The following is a 12,804-nucleotide window of genomic DNA, read 5'->3' as shown; positions in this document are numbered from 1 at the left end:
ACACCTTATAGTCATCATAAGCATGTTTTACCATCATATACAAAACTTCCACTCTTCCCTCGACGGGGATCGATCAACTTCACGTTTTTCAGCTTTCGGACCACCACCTAATTTCCCATCTCAACACAAAAGGTCCTTCCCCGTTTCCAAACAGATTGCAAGTGCTTTGAACTAGTTAATTTCCTCCTCTTTTTTAAAAGATATATATATATTTTTTATTTTTTATTTATTTATTTTATTTTATTTTATTACCAATGTAGAAAAGTCTGTATACATACAATAAGTACATAAATAGACATGATAACATATGCTAGGGGGTACAACAAATTACAGATTATACAAAGACCTTATAAGAAACACACAAATTGATTGTTTTAACAGCTTTCTTATTAGAAGAATGTAGAATGGTATTAATATATTGCTCGCAGTCCTTATAAAAAACACGGAAGAGTGTTTTTTTATTAGTGAATTTACATTTATGAATATGAACATTTTCCATTAGCACAATTAGATTGATGAGGTAAAATAGTTTTTCTTTAGCACATTATCCCATAACAAACAAAAGTCATCAAGAATATTAACAGTTATAAAACTGTTAACAGTTATAAAACTGTGAATATCTTTCCATAGTTGTTTTACATGTAGACAATGCCAAAATAAATGTGAAACTGTTTCTGGATGCTTAACACAAAAAATACAATCAATGTTAATGTCTTTTTTGAGTTTCTTCAGGTAATGATTCGCAGGGTAATACTTATGGATCATTCTGAAAGATACCTCTTTGACCTTGTTAACAAGCAAGTATTTGTTTGGTAATAACCATACTTTTTCCCAACAGATATTAGTGACCAATGTATTGCAGTAACTTGTGACATAAGGAATGAATACAATATCCCTCTGAAATAAAGCACGTATAGATCTGTTGTTCTGAGGGAGCAAGGAGAAACACATCATCTCTATTGGAGAGTCAACTGGATTAAGCGAGGGTAGGGCAAGAAAGTGAGGTCTGGCTACACCAATTTCCTTCTCCTTTCTAATGAGCTGGTATAGAGACTGTCATCAGCACTGTTATAAATGATAGATCGCCTTACCTTTTACTTTGACTATGGACAACAAATCACAAACGAAAGACTTGAATAAAGTATGGTTTGCTGTTGCAGATCACTGCAAAGTATTCAGAACATCAAACAGCATAACCAAATATACAGATTTTTAAAACTAATCTTATGCTTCTATCTGTTGCGTAAATCTGATGATGACGCCCACATGGGGAAGAATGTCTTATCCAATAGAAGTTTCGAAATTGATCATGGTCACTCAGAACCTTTTTCGATAGCCAATCAAGACGCACAGTTTGCTTCCAGACATATCCGGACTGGGCTGTTCCAACAGATAGTCAACCTCCCATGATATCCTTCGCCGTACATTTGAAGTATTTTCGTGGATAAGACAATGGTTCAATTAAGTTTTCATAAACTGTAATTAATGATAGATTACGTGTTTGTATTTGTTGACGCGTCGCAAATCTACCCCAAACATGAGCAAAGCAAATACTGTATTATCTGCTGCCGTTCAGAAGCATAAGGGTGAACACCCATCAGAACAGCCAAGTGTTTACCTCGTGTTTTCAGGGAAAGTGAAAGTAGCTAGAGCCTCTGCTAAAAATGATTTATAAATCATATATACATACATATAATATATAACCGAGTGGCTACTTTGACACTGACGAACTGAGATCAATAAAAACGATCTGGTCTGAATTCAAAGAATAGCCCAACCCAATGAAGCGAGAACACATATTGTACAATATTAGGAGGAAATATATATACTGAACAAAAATATAAATGCAACCTTTTCAAAGATTTTACTCAGTTACAGTTCATAGAACGAAATCTGTCAATTTAAATAAATAAATAAATCAGTCCCTCATCTATGGATTTCACATGATTGGGCAGGGGCGCAGCCATGGGTAGGACAGGGAGCCGTCCACCTCCTAGGGTGCCAGGCCCAGCCAATCAGAATGAGTTTTTCCACACAAAAGGGATGTATTAATGACAGAAACCCTTCCTCAGACAATTCGGCAGGTGAAGAAGCCGGATGTGGAGGTCCTGGGCTGGCATGGTTACACATGGTCTGCGGTTGTGAGGCCAGTTGGATGTACTGCCAAATTCTCTAAAATGATATTGGAGGTGGCTTGTGATAGAGAAATTAACATCCAATTATCTGGCAACAGCTCTTACTTTAGTCAACATGCCAATTGCACAATCCCTCAAAACTTGAGAAATCTATGGCATTGTGTTGGGTGACAAAACTGCACATTTTAGAGTGGCCTTTTATTGTCCCCAACACAGGGTGCATCTGTGTAATGAGCATGCTGTTTCATCAGCTTTTTGATATGCCACACCTGTCAGGTGGATGGATTATATTGGCAAATGAGAAATGCTCTCTAACAGGGATGTATACATATTTGTGCACAAAATTTGAGAGAAATTTTTGGGAAAATGTATGGACAGTTTCTGGGATTTTTATTTCAGCTCATGAAAAATTTGACGTTCTGTTTATATTTTTGTTCAATGTATATTATAGGTTAGAGTAGGCTACTAAATAAACTTTCAAGTGGCACACTGACTCACCCAATGATGAAGATACTGTAAGTAGGCCTATACTTTGAAAAACAGTGCTGCTGTTCAGTCAAAATTGGGATTTGTTTGATAATAATAATGTATATTGGTTCTACAGACAAATTAGTTTTCTATTTTTAGCTGTTTGCATTTGCTTTCCTAACTAAGTTTTTTCCTTAATTGTATTTAGAAATTTGTAAAAGGCAATCTGACAGCGGCAACAAACCATATAAATATAATCCATAGATGACAATTCCCATTCAAGTCAGGACTGGCAGCCATTGCTAACGTACCCATGAGTTTAACAGTCAAATTGCCATGGTAAGAGGTTCAAAAACCCTTCTATATGTCAATGCAACAAGCAGTTCTATATTAGGCTAGCATGCTTCCCGAATTGCAACTGTAGGAATACATGTAACTGCCAAAATAAAGGAAACACTTAAGTAAATGAGGGATAGAAAGTATTTGTTTTGGTGTGGGGTGCATCTTCCTGTCATGGTTTAGGTCCACTTGTAGAATATATGCCAAGGCGCATTGAAGCGGTTCTGGTAGCTCGTGGTGGCCAGACACCCTATTAAGATAGGGTGCAACTCCTATTACTAGTCTGTTCAACCTCTCTTTCGTATCATCTGAGATTCCTAAAGATTGGAAAGCGGCCGCAGTCATCCCCCTCTTCAAAGGGGGAGACACTCTAGACCCAAACTGTTACAGACCTATATCCATCCTGTCCTACCTTTCTGTAGTCTTCGAAAGCCAAGTGAACAAACAGATCACCTACCATTTTGAATCCCACCGTACCTTCTCTGCTATCCAATCTGGTTTCCGAGCTGGTCACGGGTGCACCAAGGTCCTAAACAATATCATAACCGCCATCGATAAATCGATACATCGATAAGTCTCTATGGGGGTTCCACAGGGTTCAATTCTCGGGTCGACTCTTCTCTGTATATATCAATGATGTCGCTCTTGCTGCGGGTGATTATTTGATCCACCTCTACGCAGACAACACCATTCTGTATAGATCTGTCCCTTCTTTGGACACTGTGTTAACAAACCTCAAAATGAGCTTCGACGCCATACAAAGCTCCTTCCGTGGCCTCCAACTGCTCTTAAATGCTAGTAAAAACGAAATGCATGCTTTTCAACCGATCGCTGCCCGCACCCACCCGCCTGACTAGCATCACTACTCTGGACGGTTCTGACTCAGAATATGTGGACAACTGTAAATACCTAGGTGTCTGGCTAGACTGTAAACTCTCCTTCCAGACTCACATTAAGCATCTTCAATCCAAAGTTAAATCTAGAATCAGCTTCCTGTTTCACAAGAAATCCTTCTTCACTCATGCTGCCAAACATACTCTCGTAAAACTGACTATCCTACCGATCCTTGACTTCTGCGATGTCATTTACAAAATAGCCTCCAACACTCGACTCAGCAAATTGGATGCAGTCAATCACAGTGCCATCCATTTTGTCACCAAAGCCCCATATACTACCCACCAGTGCAACCTGTACGCTCTTGTTGGCTGGTCCTCGCTACATATTCGTCGCCAATCCCACTGGCTCCAGGTCATCTATAAGTCTTTGCTAGGTAAATCTCCGCCTTATCTCAGCTCACTGGTCACCATAGCAACACCCACCTGTAGCACTCGCTCCAGCAGGTATATTTCACTGGTCATCCCCAAAGCCAACACCTTCTTTCGCCGCCTTTCCTTCTACTTCTCTGCTGCCAATGACTAGAACGAATTGCAAAAATCACTGAAGCTGGAAACTTATATCTCCCTCTCTAACTTTAAGCATCAGCTGTCAGAGCAGCTTACCGATTGCTGCAGCTGTACACAGCCCATCTGTAAATAGCCTATCCAACCAACTACCTACCTCATCCCCATATTTGTTTTTGTTTTCCTGCTCTTTTGCACACCAGTATTTCTACTTGCACATCCTCATCTGCAAATATATCACTCCAGTGTAAATTTCTAAATTGTAATTACTTCGCCACTATTGGCCTATTTATTGCCTTACCTCCTTACTTAATTTGCACACAATGTATATAGATGTTTCTTTGTCTTGGCCAGGTCGCAGTTGTAAATGAGAACTTGTTCTCAACTGGCCTACCTGGTTAAATAAAGGTGAAATAAAATCAAATTAAAAGATACTTTATGTTGGTGTTTCCTTTATTTTGGCAGTTACATGTATGTGCTTTTGATCAAACTTAATCTACAGTTATTTTTTAGATCCTCTGTGGGTAAATTATGCTCTCTGGTATATTTTGAACATTGAGAGCGGGCTCCTGTGTGTTTTTTCTTATTTTTTGCCTCTCGGGCCCCTTACAGACTTGGGCCCAGGGGCTACTCTGTAAAACCCTGCATTAATCCGTCCCTGTATATGGGGTAGCTACTTTATGCACTTTTAATTCCCTTTAAATATTTTTATTTTAACAAGGAGAAGTCAAATTAAATGAATAAAAATAACAAATTTAATCCGAATATTGATGAAGCAATAAGCGCAAAGACGATATCATCGCCACAGTGACTATACTAACATAGCCTATCCAAACCAAAAACCATGGATTACAGGCTACCGCCTACAAGGAACAGGACACAGACATGGACGCATACAATAAAGTATGCTATGAGCTCCGACAAGACATCAAACATGAAAAAGGACAAGGAGGAAGGTTGAATCATATTACCCTGGTTCCGACGTTCGTGTCATGTGGCAGGGCTTGCAGACGATAATGGATTACAAAGGGAAACCATAATTATATCCTCCTGATTTCTGCTTACAAGCAAAAAATGTAAGCAGGAAGCACCAGTGACTCGGTCAATAAAAAAGTGGTCAGATGAAGCAGATGCTAAGCTCAAGAACACTAAAGTAACCTGCCTAAATTACTATCGACCCGTAGCACTCACGCCTGTAGCCATGAAGTGCTTTAAAAGGCTGGTCATGGCTCACATCAACACCATTATCCCAGAAACCCTAGACCCACTCCAATTTGCATACTGCCCCAACAGATCCACAGATGATGCAATCTCTATTGCACTCCACACTGCCCTTTCACACCTGGACAAAAGGAACATCTATGTGAGAATGCAATTCATTGACTACAGCTCAGCGTTCAATACCATAGTGCCCTCAAAGCTCATCACTAAGCTAAGGACCCTGGGACTAAACACCTACCTCTGCAACTGGCGGGGCACCCCAAGGCGGTAAGGGTTGGTAACAACACATCCGCCACGCTGGTCCTCAACACAGGGGCCCCTCAGGGGTGTGTGCTCAGTCCCCTCCTGTATTAGCCTGTTCACTCATGACTGCATGGTCAGGCACAATTCCAACACCATCATTAAGTTTGCCGATGACCCAACAGTGGTAGACCTGATCACCAATAACGACGAGACAGCATATAGGGAGAAGGTCAGAGACCTGGTCATGTGGTGCCAGGACAACAACTTCTCCCTCAAGGTGATCAAGACTATGGAGATGATTGTGGACTTCAGGAAACAGCAGAGGGTGCACCCACTTATCTACATTGACGGGAGCGCAGTGGAGGAGGTTGAAAGCTTCAAGTTCCTTGGCATACATTTCACTATCAAACTGAGTATGGACCTCCCACACAGACAATGTGGTGAAGAAGGCGCAACAGAGCCTCTTCAACCTCAGGAGGCTAAAGAAATTTGGCTTGGCACCTAAAACCCTCACAAACCTTTATAGATGCAAAATTGAAAGCATCCTGTCAAGGTGCATCACTGCCTGGTACGGCAACTGCAAGGCTCTCCAGAAGATGGTGCATTCTGCCCAACACCCAACGCGGGGCAAACTACCCGCCCTCCAGGACACCTTCAGCACCTGCTGTCACGGGAAGGCCAAAAAGATCATCAAGGACATCAACCACCCAAGCCACTGCCTGTTCACCCCGCTATCATCCAGAAGGCGAGGTCAGTACAGGTGCATAAAAGCTGGGACCGAGAGACTGAAAAACAGCTTCTATCTCAAGGCCATCAGACTGTTAAACAGCCATCACTAGCACATTAGAGGCTGCTGCATATAGGCATGGACTAGAAATCACTGGACACTTTAAGGAATGGAACACTAATCACTTTAATAATGTTTACATATCTGGCATTACTCATCTCATATGTATATACTGTATTCTATACTATTATACAGTATCTTAGTCACTTAATAATGTTTACATATCTTGCATTTCTCATCTCATGTGTATATACTCTATTCTATACTATTCTACTGTATATTAGTCCGTTCTGACATCGCTCGTCCATATGTATATAGTCTTAATTCATTCCTACTTAGATTTGTGTGTATGTTGTGTAATGTATTAGATATTACTTGTTAGATATCACCGGACTGTCGGAGCTAGAAGCACAAGCATTTCGCTACACCCGCAATAATATCTGCTAATCACGTGTATGTGATGGGTCTTACATTTTGATTTGATGTATATATTACCTCAATTACCTCAACTAACCGGTGCCCCCGAACATTGACTCTGTACCGGTACACCCTGTATATAGCCTCGCTATTGTTATTTTACTGCTGTTCTTTATTTTTATTTCTTATTTTTGGGGTTATTTTCTTAACTCCATTGTTGGTTAAGGGCTTGTAAGTAAGCATTTCACTGTAAGGTCTACACTGTTGGTTAAGGGCTTGTAAGTAAGCATTTCACTGTAAGGCCTACACTGTTGGTTAAGGGCTTGTAAGTAAGCATTTCACTGTAAGGTCTACACTTGCATGTGGCAAATCAAATTTGATTTAAATAGTCAATTAATGGTACCCAATCTATCTGCATTGACCCTACGCACACACTTGACAAAATATACATAGCATGTACACACTCACTCGCACACAATACACTGACACTCAAAACCCATACACATTCACTACATATGCACACATAGACATAACACACACACACACATACCAAATCAACACAAACACACAAACATTATTATCTATCCTGATGCCTAGTCACTTTACCCTGTCTTCATGTAAACTCAGCAAAAAAGAAGCATCCCTTTTTCAGGACCCTGTCTTCCAAAGATAATTCGTAAAAATCCAAAGATCTTCATTGTAAAGGGTTTAACACTGTTTCCCATGCTTGTTCAATGAACCATAAACAATTAATAAACATGCACCTGTGAAATAGTCGTTAAAAGACACTAACAGCTTACAGACTGTAGGCAATTAAGGTCACAGTTATGAAAACTTAGGCCACTAAAGAGGCCTTTCTACTGACTCTGAAAAATACCAAAAGAAAGATGCCCAGGGACCCTGCTCATCTATATGAACGTGCCTTAGGAATGCTGCAAGGAGGCATGAGGACTGTAGATGTGGCCAGGGCAATAAATTGCAATGTCCGTACTGTGAGACGACTAAGACAGCGCTACAGGGAGACAGGACGGACAGCTGATTGTCCTCGCAGTGGCAGACCACATGTAACAACATATGCACAGGATCGGTACATCCGAACATCACATCTGCGGGACAGGTACAGGATGGCAACAACAACTGCCCGAGTTACACCAGGAATGCATAATCCCTCCATCAATGCTCAGACTGTCCGCAATAGGCTGAGAGAGGATGGACTGAGAGCTTGTAGGCCAGTTGTAAGGCAGGTCCTCACCAGACATCACCAACAATGTAGCCTATGGGCACAAACCCACCATCGCTGGGCCAGACAGGACTATCAAAAAGTGCCCTCCACAGATGAGTCACGGTTTTGTCTCACCAGGGGTGATGGTCGGATTCGCGTTTATCGTCGGAGGAATGAGCGCTACACCGATGCCTGTACTCTGGAGCGGGATCGATTTGGAGGTGGAGGGTCCGTCATGGTCTGGAGCGGTGTGTCATAGCATCATCGGACTGAGATTGTTGTCATTGCAGGCAATCTCAACGCTATGTGTTACAGGGAAGACATCCTCCTCCCTCATATGGTACCCTTCCTGCAAGCTCATCCTGACATGACCCTCCAGCATGACAATGCCACCAGCCATACTGCTGTGTGTGATTTCCTGCACGACAGAAATGTCAGTGTTCTGCCATGGCCAGCCAAGAGCCCAGATCTCAATCCCATTGAACACATCTGGGACCTGTTGGATCGGAGGGTGAGGGCTTGGGCCATTCCCCCCCAGTAATGTCCGGGAACTTGCAGGTGCCTTGGTGGAAGAGTGGGGTAACATCTCACAGCAAGAACTGGCAAGTCTGGTGCAGTCCATGAGGAGGAGATGCACTGCAGTACTTAATGCAGCTGGTGGCCACACCAGATACTGACTGTTACTTTTGATTTTGACCCCCCTTTTGTTCAGGGACACATTTTTTCCATTTCTGTTAGTCACATGTCTGTGGAACTTGTTCAGTTTATGTCTTAGTTATTGAATCTTGTTATGTTCATACAAATATTTACACATGTTAAGTTTACTGAAAATTAACGCAGTTGACAGTGAGAGGACATTTCTGTTTTTGGTGAGTTTACATATCTACCTGAAATACTTTGTACCACTGCACATTAATCTGGTACTCTCTGTAAATAGCTCCATTCTTGTGTATTGTATTTTATTTCTTGTGTTACTCTGTTATTTAGAATGTATGCACACATGACTGTAAGTCGCTTTGGATAAAAGCATCTGCTAAATGGCATATATTATTATTTATTATTATTATTTTGTATTATTATTTGGAAACTCATGCATCATTGGGAAGGGCTTGTAAGCAAGCATTTCACATTAAAGTTTACACCAGTAGTAAATAAAATACAAATATTGGTCACATATACATATTTAGCAGATGTTATTGAGGGTGTAGCGAAATGCTTGTTTTCCTAGCTCCTAGCTACAGTAGAGTAATATTCAGCGCATGTGACAAATAAAAATATATTTGAGTTGATATAGTACTAGGGAAGCTCTAATGCAAAACATAATATTCCTATCATGAGCTGTAGGCTAAACTGATCACAATATAATATGACTATAGGCCTAAAACATTTAGCTACATAAGGAACATGTCATTTTTGGTTTCAATTAATGTAGGCTAACAGAATAGTTCTGTATGTGACACTGTGTTCTGAGGACCACCAAGCTGTTCCAAAATCCTGTGATCCACAATATCGGGGACATCTGTTTCAGTGCAGGTTTTGCACTCCAATGACAATTGTGTTATGTGTCCTTAAATGTTTATAGCAGTTCCAGCCACATTGCGGAACGAACCTCAGGGGGTAGAGTACGGGCAGTTCATGTCCTCACTCAGAGCAAAGGGTTCATGTTTTTCAAACTCCACATGTCTCTTGTAGCCTTTTATGCAAAAATATTATGGATTCTTGTAAGAGGGTCCACTTTGGGATAACTTTTTAACTCATTACACAACACTGTGTCTGTGTGTGTGTGTGTGTGTGCGTGTGTGCGTGTGTGTGTGCATGCGTGTGTTGTCCGGTCCTCTCATCCTCCCTCTCAGGAGCAGCCACAGTGGTCCACCACCATAGATGGTATCTTTCCATAAATGATCTGCTCCATGCGGTTGAAGTAGAGCATGTTGATGGGGGACATCTTAGTTGGAGTACAACAGGGCCCTGTGGTGCCCCGGGGGTTAGCCTTGTTCACCAGGTGAGTGTGGGGGTACTTCTGGAGGTGCATGTACTCACACTCTCCAGAACAGTAGTTGGCCTTGTAGCGTTTGGGGGCAATGATCCAGTCCCACCCAAAGGCCTCAAAGTCAACGGTGAGGGGGTAGCGGCAGCACCGCGACTCTGAGGACTCTTCATCACAGTCCAGGCCTGAGGCCCTCCGGGAACGTTTTAGGCTCTCCAATATCTTCACCTCCATGAAGGGTTGCTGTGAATGTAATGACAATAAGAATGAAATCCAAAACAAAACAGCACTGCAAACATCTGGTGGCATAACTCTGATGGAATTAAATCTCCACTGTGGATGGATTATGTGTATACATGGTTATCAATAATAATATATTTGATTAAACCTTGTAACCAACCTATTATGATGCCTAAAGGCAAAATCACATTCCAAATCATGATGATATAATTACAATCCAGATGGTAGTCAGCCTACACTGTAGGCCTGTACTTACCAGTCCCTCTTCTCCCAGCTCAGCTACCGTGACAGCCAAGTCCTGCCCTTTCGAATCATAAGCTTTGATCTCGAGACCATAATGAGTTTCTGGCTGACGAAGCCAGGTTTTGAGTAATTGATTGATGTCTACACTTTGCCAAGAGCTTGCACCAGAAGCCACGTCGATCTTCAGGGAGAGGGTCCGTATGCGTGAGTTTCCCTCAGTGGTTGCTTTTATGCGGGAGATTTGCAAGAAGACAGTTGTGACGGTGTCAGCTGGTCGCAGGTGCACCCAAAGTTGTGCATGTAAAATGTTGTTAGGTCGAATCTTCGGACTGAGATTGAAGAAACAACAAGATGGTATTCCGTCTTGTTGTGACATTGGTCCAGCTAAAAAGAGAAGAGTTAGAATAAGTCCCAGGTTTGTCAATTTGGAACCCAATTACGCACCCCACACCGGTGACTTTACGCACAGACTTGTCTGGTTCCATGGCGCATGGCAGGCATAAACTACCCACTTTTGTATGAGAAAATACTTAATTACTTACGTTTTGCCATGGTTATGATCGTTTCAGTGGTGGCACGCTCCTCATCCTCCACACGATGCTCATACTGGTCTATAAGTTGTGTCAAGGGAGGCGCTTTCGGTAAGAGCTGCCTGATCATTTCTCGGCTGATGTTTGGAGCCTGCTCCAGCCTCAGAATGCTGAGAATTTGGGATCTGATGTTGTGGAGTCTCATTAGTCTGCTCTGTTCTCTGAACTCGCAGTTTGAGCATTGCTGTACTTCTCCCTCTTCTGTTACGTTGGCTTGGCGCCTCGTGGTTTCATTCATCCCCATGGTGGTGCTAAGTACACCTAAGAGTGTCAGGTAAAGCATAAATTGCATCCTGTCACTTGTTTTTTAAATCACACTTTGGACAGAATAGCCTATTCCAGGCCTATATAACACAGTGACAAATATTTTAATTACTATTTTTTATAATCTCCCCATTTCCCTTTTATGATTCTGATTGGCTGCATTAGAGATGAATGTTTTGTTTCCGTTTTAAAGAGATAGGCAACTTTAAAATGCTATAGGCCAATTACTGGAAGCATGCACTATCTGTAGCTATGTTTCCATCCTATTGGCAACAGATTTTCATGCGAATATTATAGACTCCACTTAAAGAAAATATAAAATTTTTCCACCTGTGGTGTGTTTCCACCAAAATGACTGGTTGTGGATACAAATCAGTGCCTGATGACGTAGTGCACACAAAATGTACGCCTACTTTTTCACGTACGTTTTTTTATTCCATCGCATTTTCAACAATAGTGTTATTTTGTCACAAAAACTGTTGCATTAAATAGCAAATGTGCAGTGGCGATTTTAGCATGTAAATCTTGGTGGGGCAAAAAAAAAAAAAATGTGGGATGCATGCCAGCAAAGCCACAACACAACACTAAACAATACATTAATTGCACTATAACGGTGACAAACTGTCCCCACAAACTGTTAAGGCCTACACAAAGCTGTCCCAACGGCAGTCCTAACATCTTACCACTGCTACAACTGGTTATCGGCAGATCCTTGTCTGGCAGGGACACAGTTCATTCAGCCTCATTTACTGCCTTTAAAAAAAACATAAATTATATGGCTGACTTGCTTAAACAAATGAGATTTCAAATGACAAATGAGATGTACAAACTATGGTATAAAGGGACGACAAGTGAATAAGTGTCATGCAGGTGAATGAGGACCCAAAAGCGACTTGGCGAAAACAGAGTCTTTAATCCAGTAAAGTAACTTTACAATCAAAAGGCATAATTCTACTCGTAATGACGAGAACAGACTGGAGACTTGATCAAGAACTGCAGGTTGCCTCGGGAAGGCACTTGAACGTAGCAGACTCAGACACCTGCTCACCACGCAGCATCTGAGGGAAACACGACACGACAGGGCGATACATAGACACAGCACGGTGAACAATAGACAAGGATCCGACAGGACAGGAACGGAAAACAAGGGAAGAAATAGGGACTCTAATCAGGGGAAAAGATAAGGAACAGGTGTGGGAAGACTAAATGATTGATTAGGGGAATAGGAACAGCTGGGAGCAGGAACGG

General features: G+C 41.6%; 2 protein-coding genes across 3 annotated transcripts in view; both read right to left on the bottom strand.

Annotated features, from left to right (window-relative positions):
- LOC124007940 (signal transducer and activator of transcription 1-alpha/beta-like) overlaps positions 1-1,270 on the bottom strand; it is a 34,509-nt gene extending 33,239 nt beyond the window's left edge. For both annotated transcript variants that reach the window (XM_046318825.1, XM_046318827.1), the window contains exon 1: positions 1,092-1,270. The gene's annotated coding sequence lies outside the window, so the exon portion shown is untranslated. The remainder of the gene's footprint in view (positions 1-1,091) is intronic.
- A 7,798-nt stretch (positions 1,271-9,068) lies between these two features.
- LOC124008269 (growth/differentiation factor 8-like) lies at positions 9,069-11,584 on the bottom strand. The gene is made up of 3 exons (XM_046319422.1): positions 11,245-11,584; positions 10,716-11,086; positions 9,069-10,462 (listed from the first exon to the last, which is right to left on the bottom strand). The coding sequence occupies exons 1-3, from the start codon at positions 11,582-11,584 to the stop codon at positions 10,082-10,084; spliced, it is 1,092 nt and encodes a 363-aa protein (XP_046175378.1). The 3' UTR covers positions 9,069-10,081.
- Between the last annotated feature and the right edge of the window lie 1,220 nt (positions 11,585-12,804).

This window comes from Oncorhynchus gorbuscha, linkage group LG21 (assembly GCF_021184085.1).
Source record: "Oncorhynchus gorbuscha isolate QuinsamMale2020 ecotype Even-year linkage group LG21, OgorEven_v1.0, whole genome shotgun sequence".
Classification (NCBI taxonomy): Eukaryota; Metazoa; Chordata; class Actinopteri; order Salmoniformes; family Salmonidae; genus Oncorhynchus; species Oncorhynchus gorbuscha.
Note: the sequence above shows the minus strand (reverse complement) of the source record. Positions and strands in the feature narration are given on the sequence as shown.

Coding starts and splice junctions, on each gene's coding strand:
- LOC124008269 (XM_046319422.1), bottom strand. CDS start 11,584: ATGCAATTTATGCTTTACCTGACACTCTTAGGTGTACTTAGCACCACC. Junction 11,087..11,244: donor GATCATAACCATGGCAAAAC/GTAAGTAATTAA, acceptor TTCTCTTTTTAG/CTGGACCAATGTCACAACAA. Junction 10,463..10,715: donor AGCTGGGAGAAGAGGGACTG/GTAAGTACAGGC, acceptor TTACATTCACAG/CAACCCTTCATGGAGGTGAA.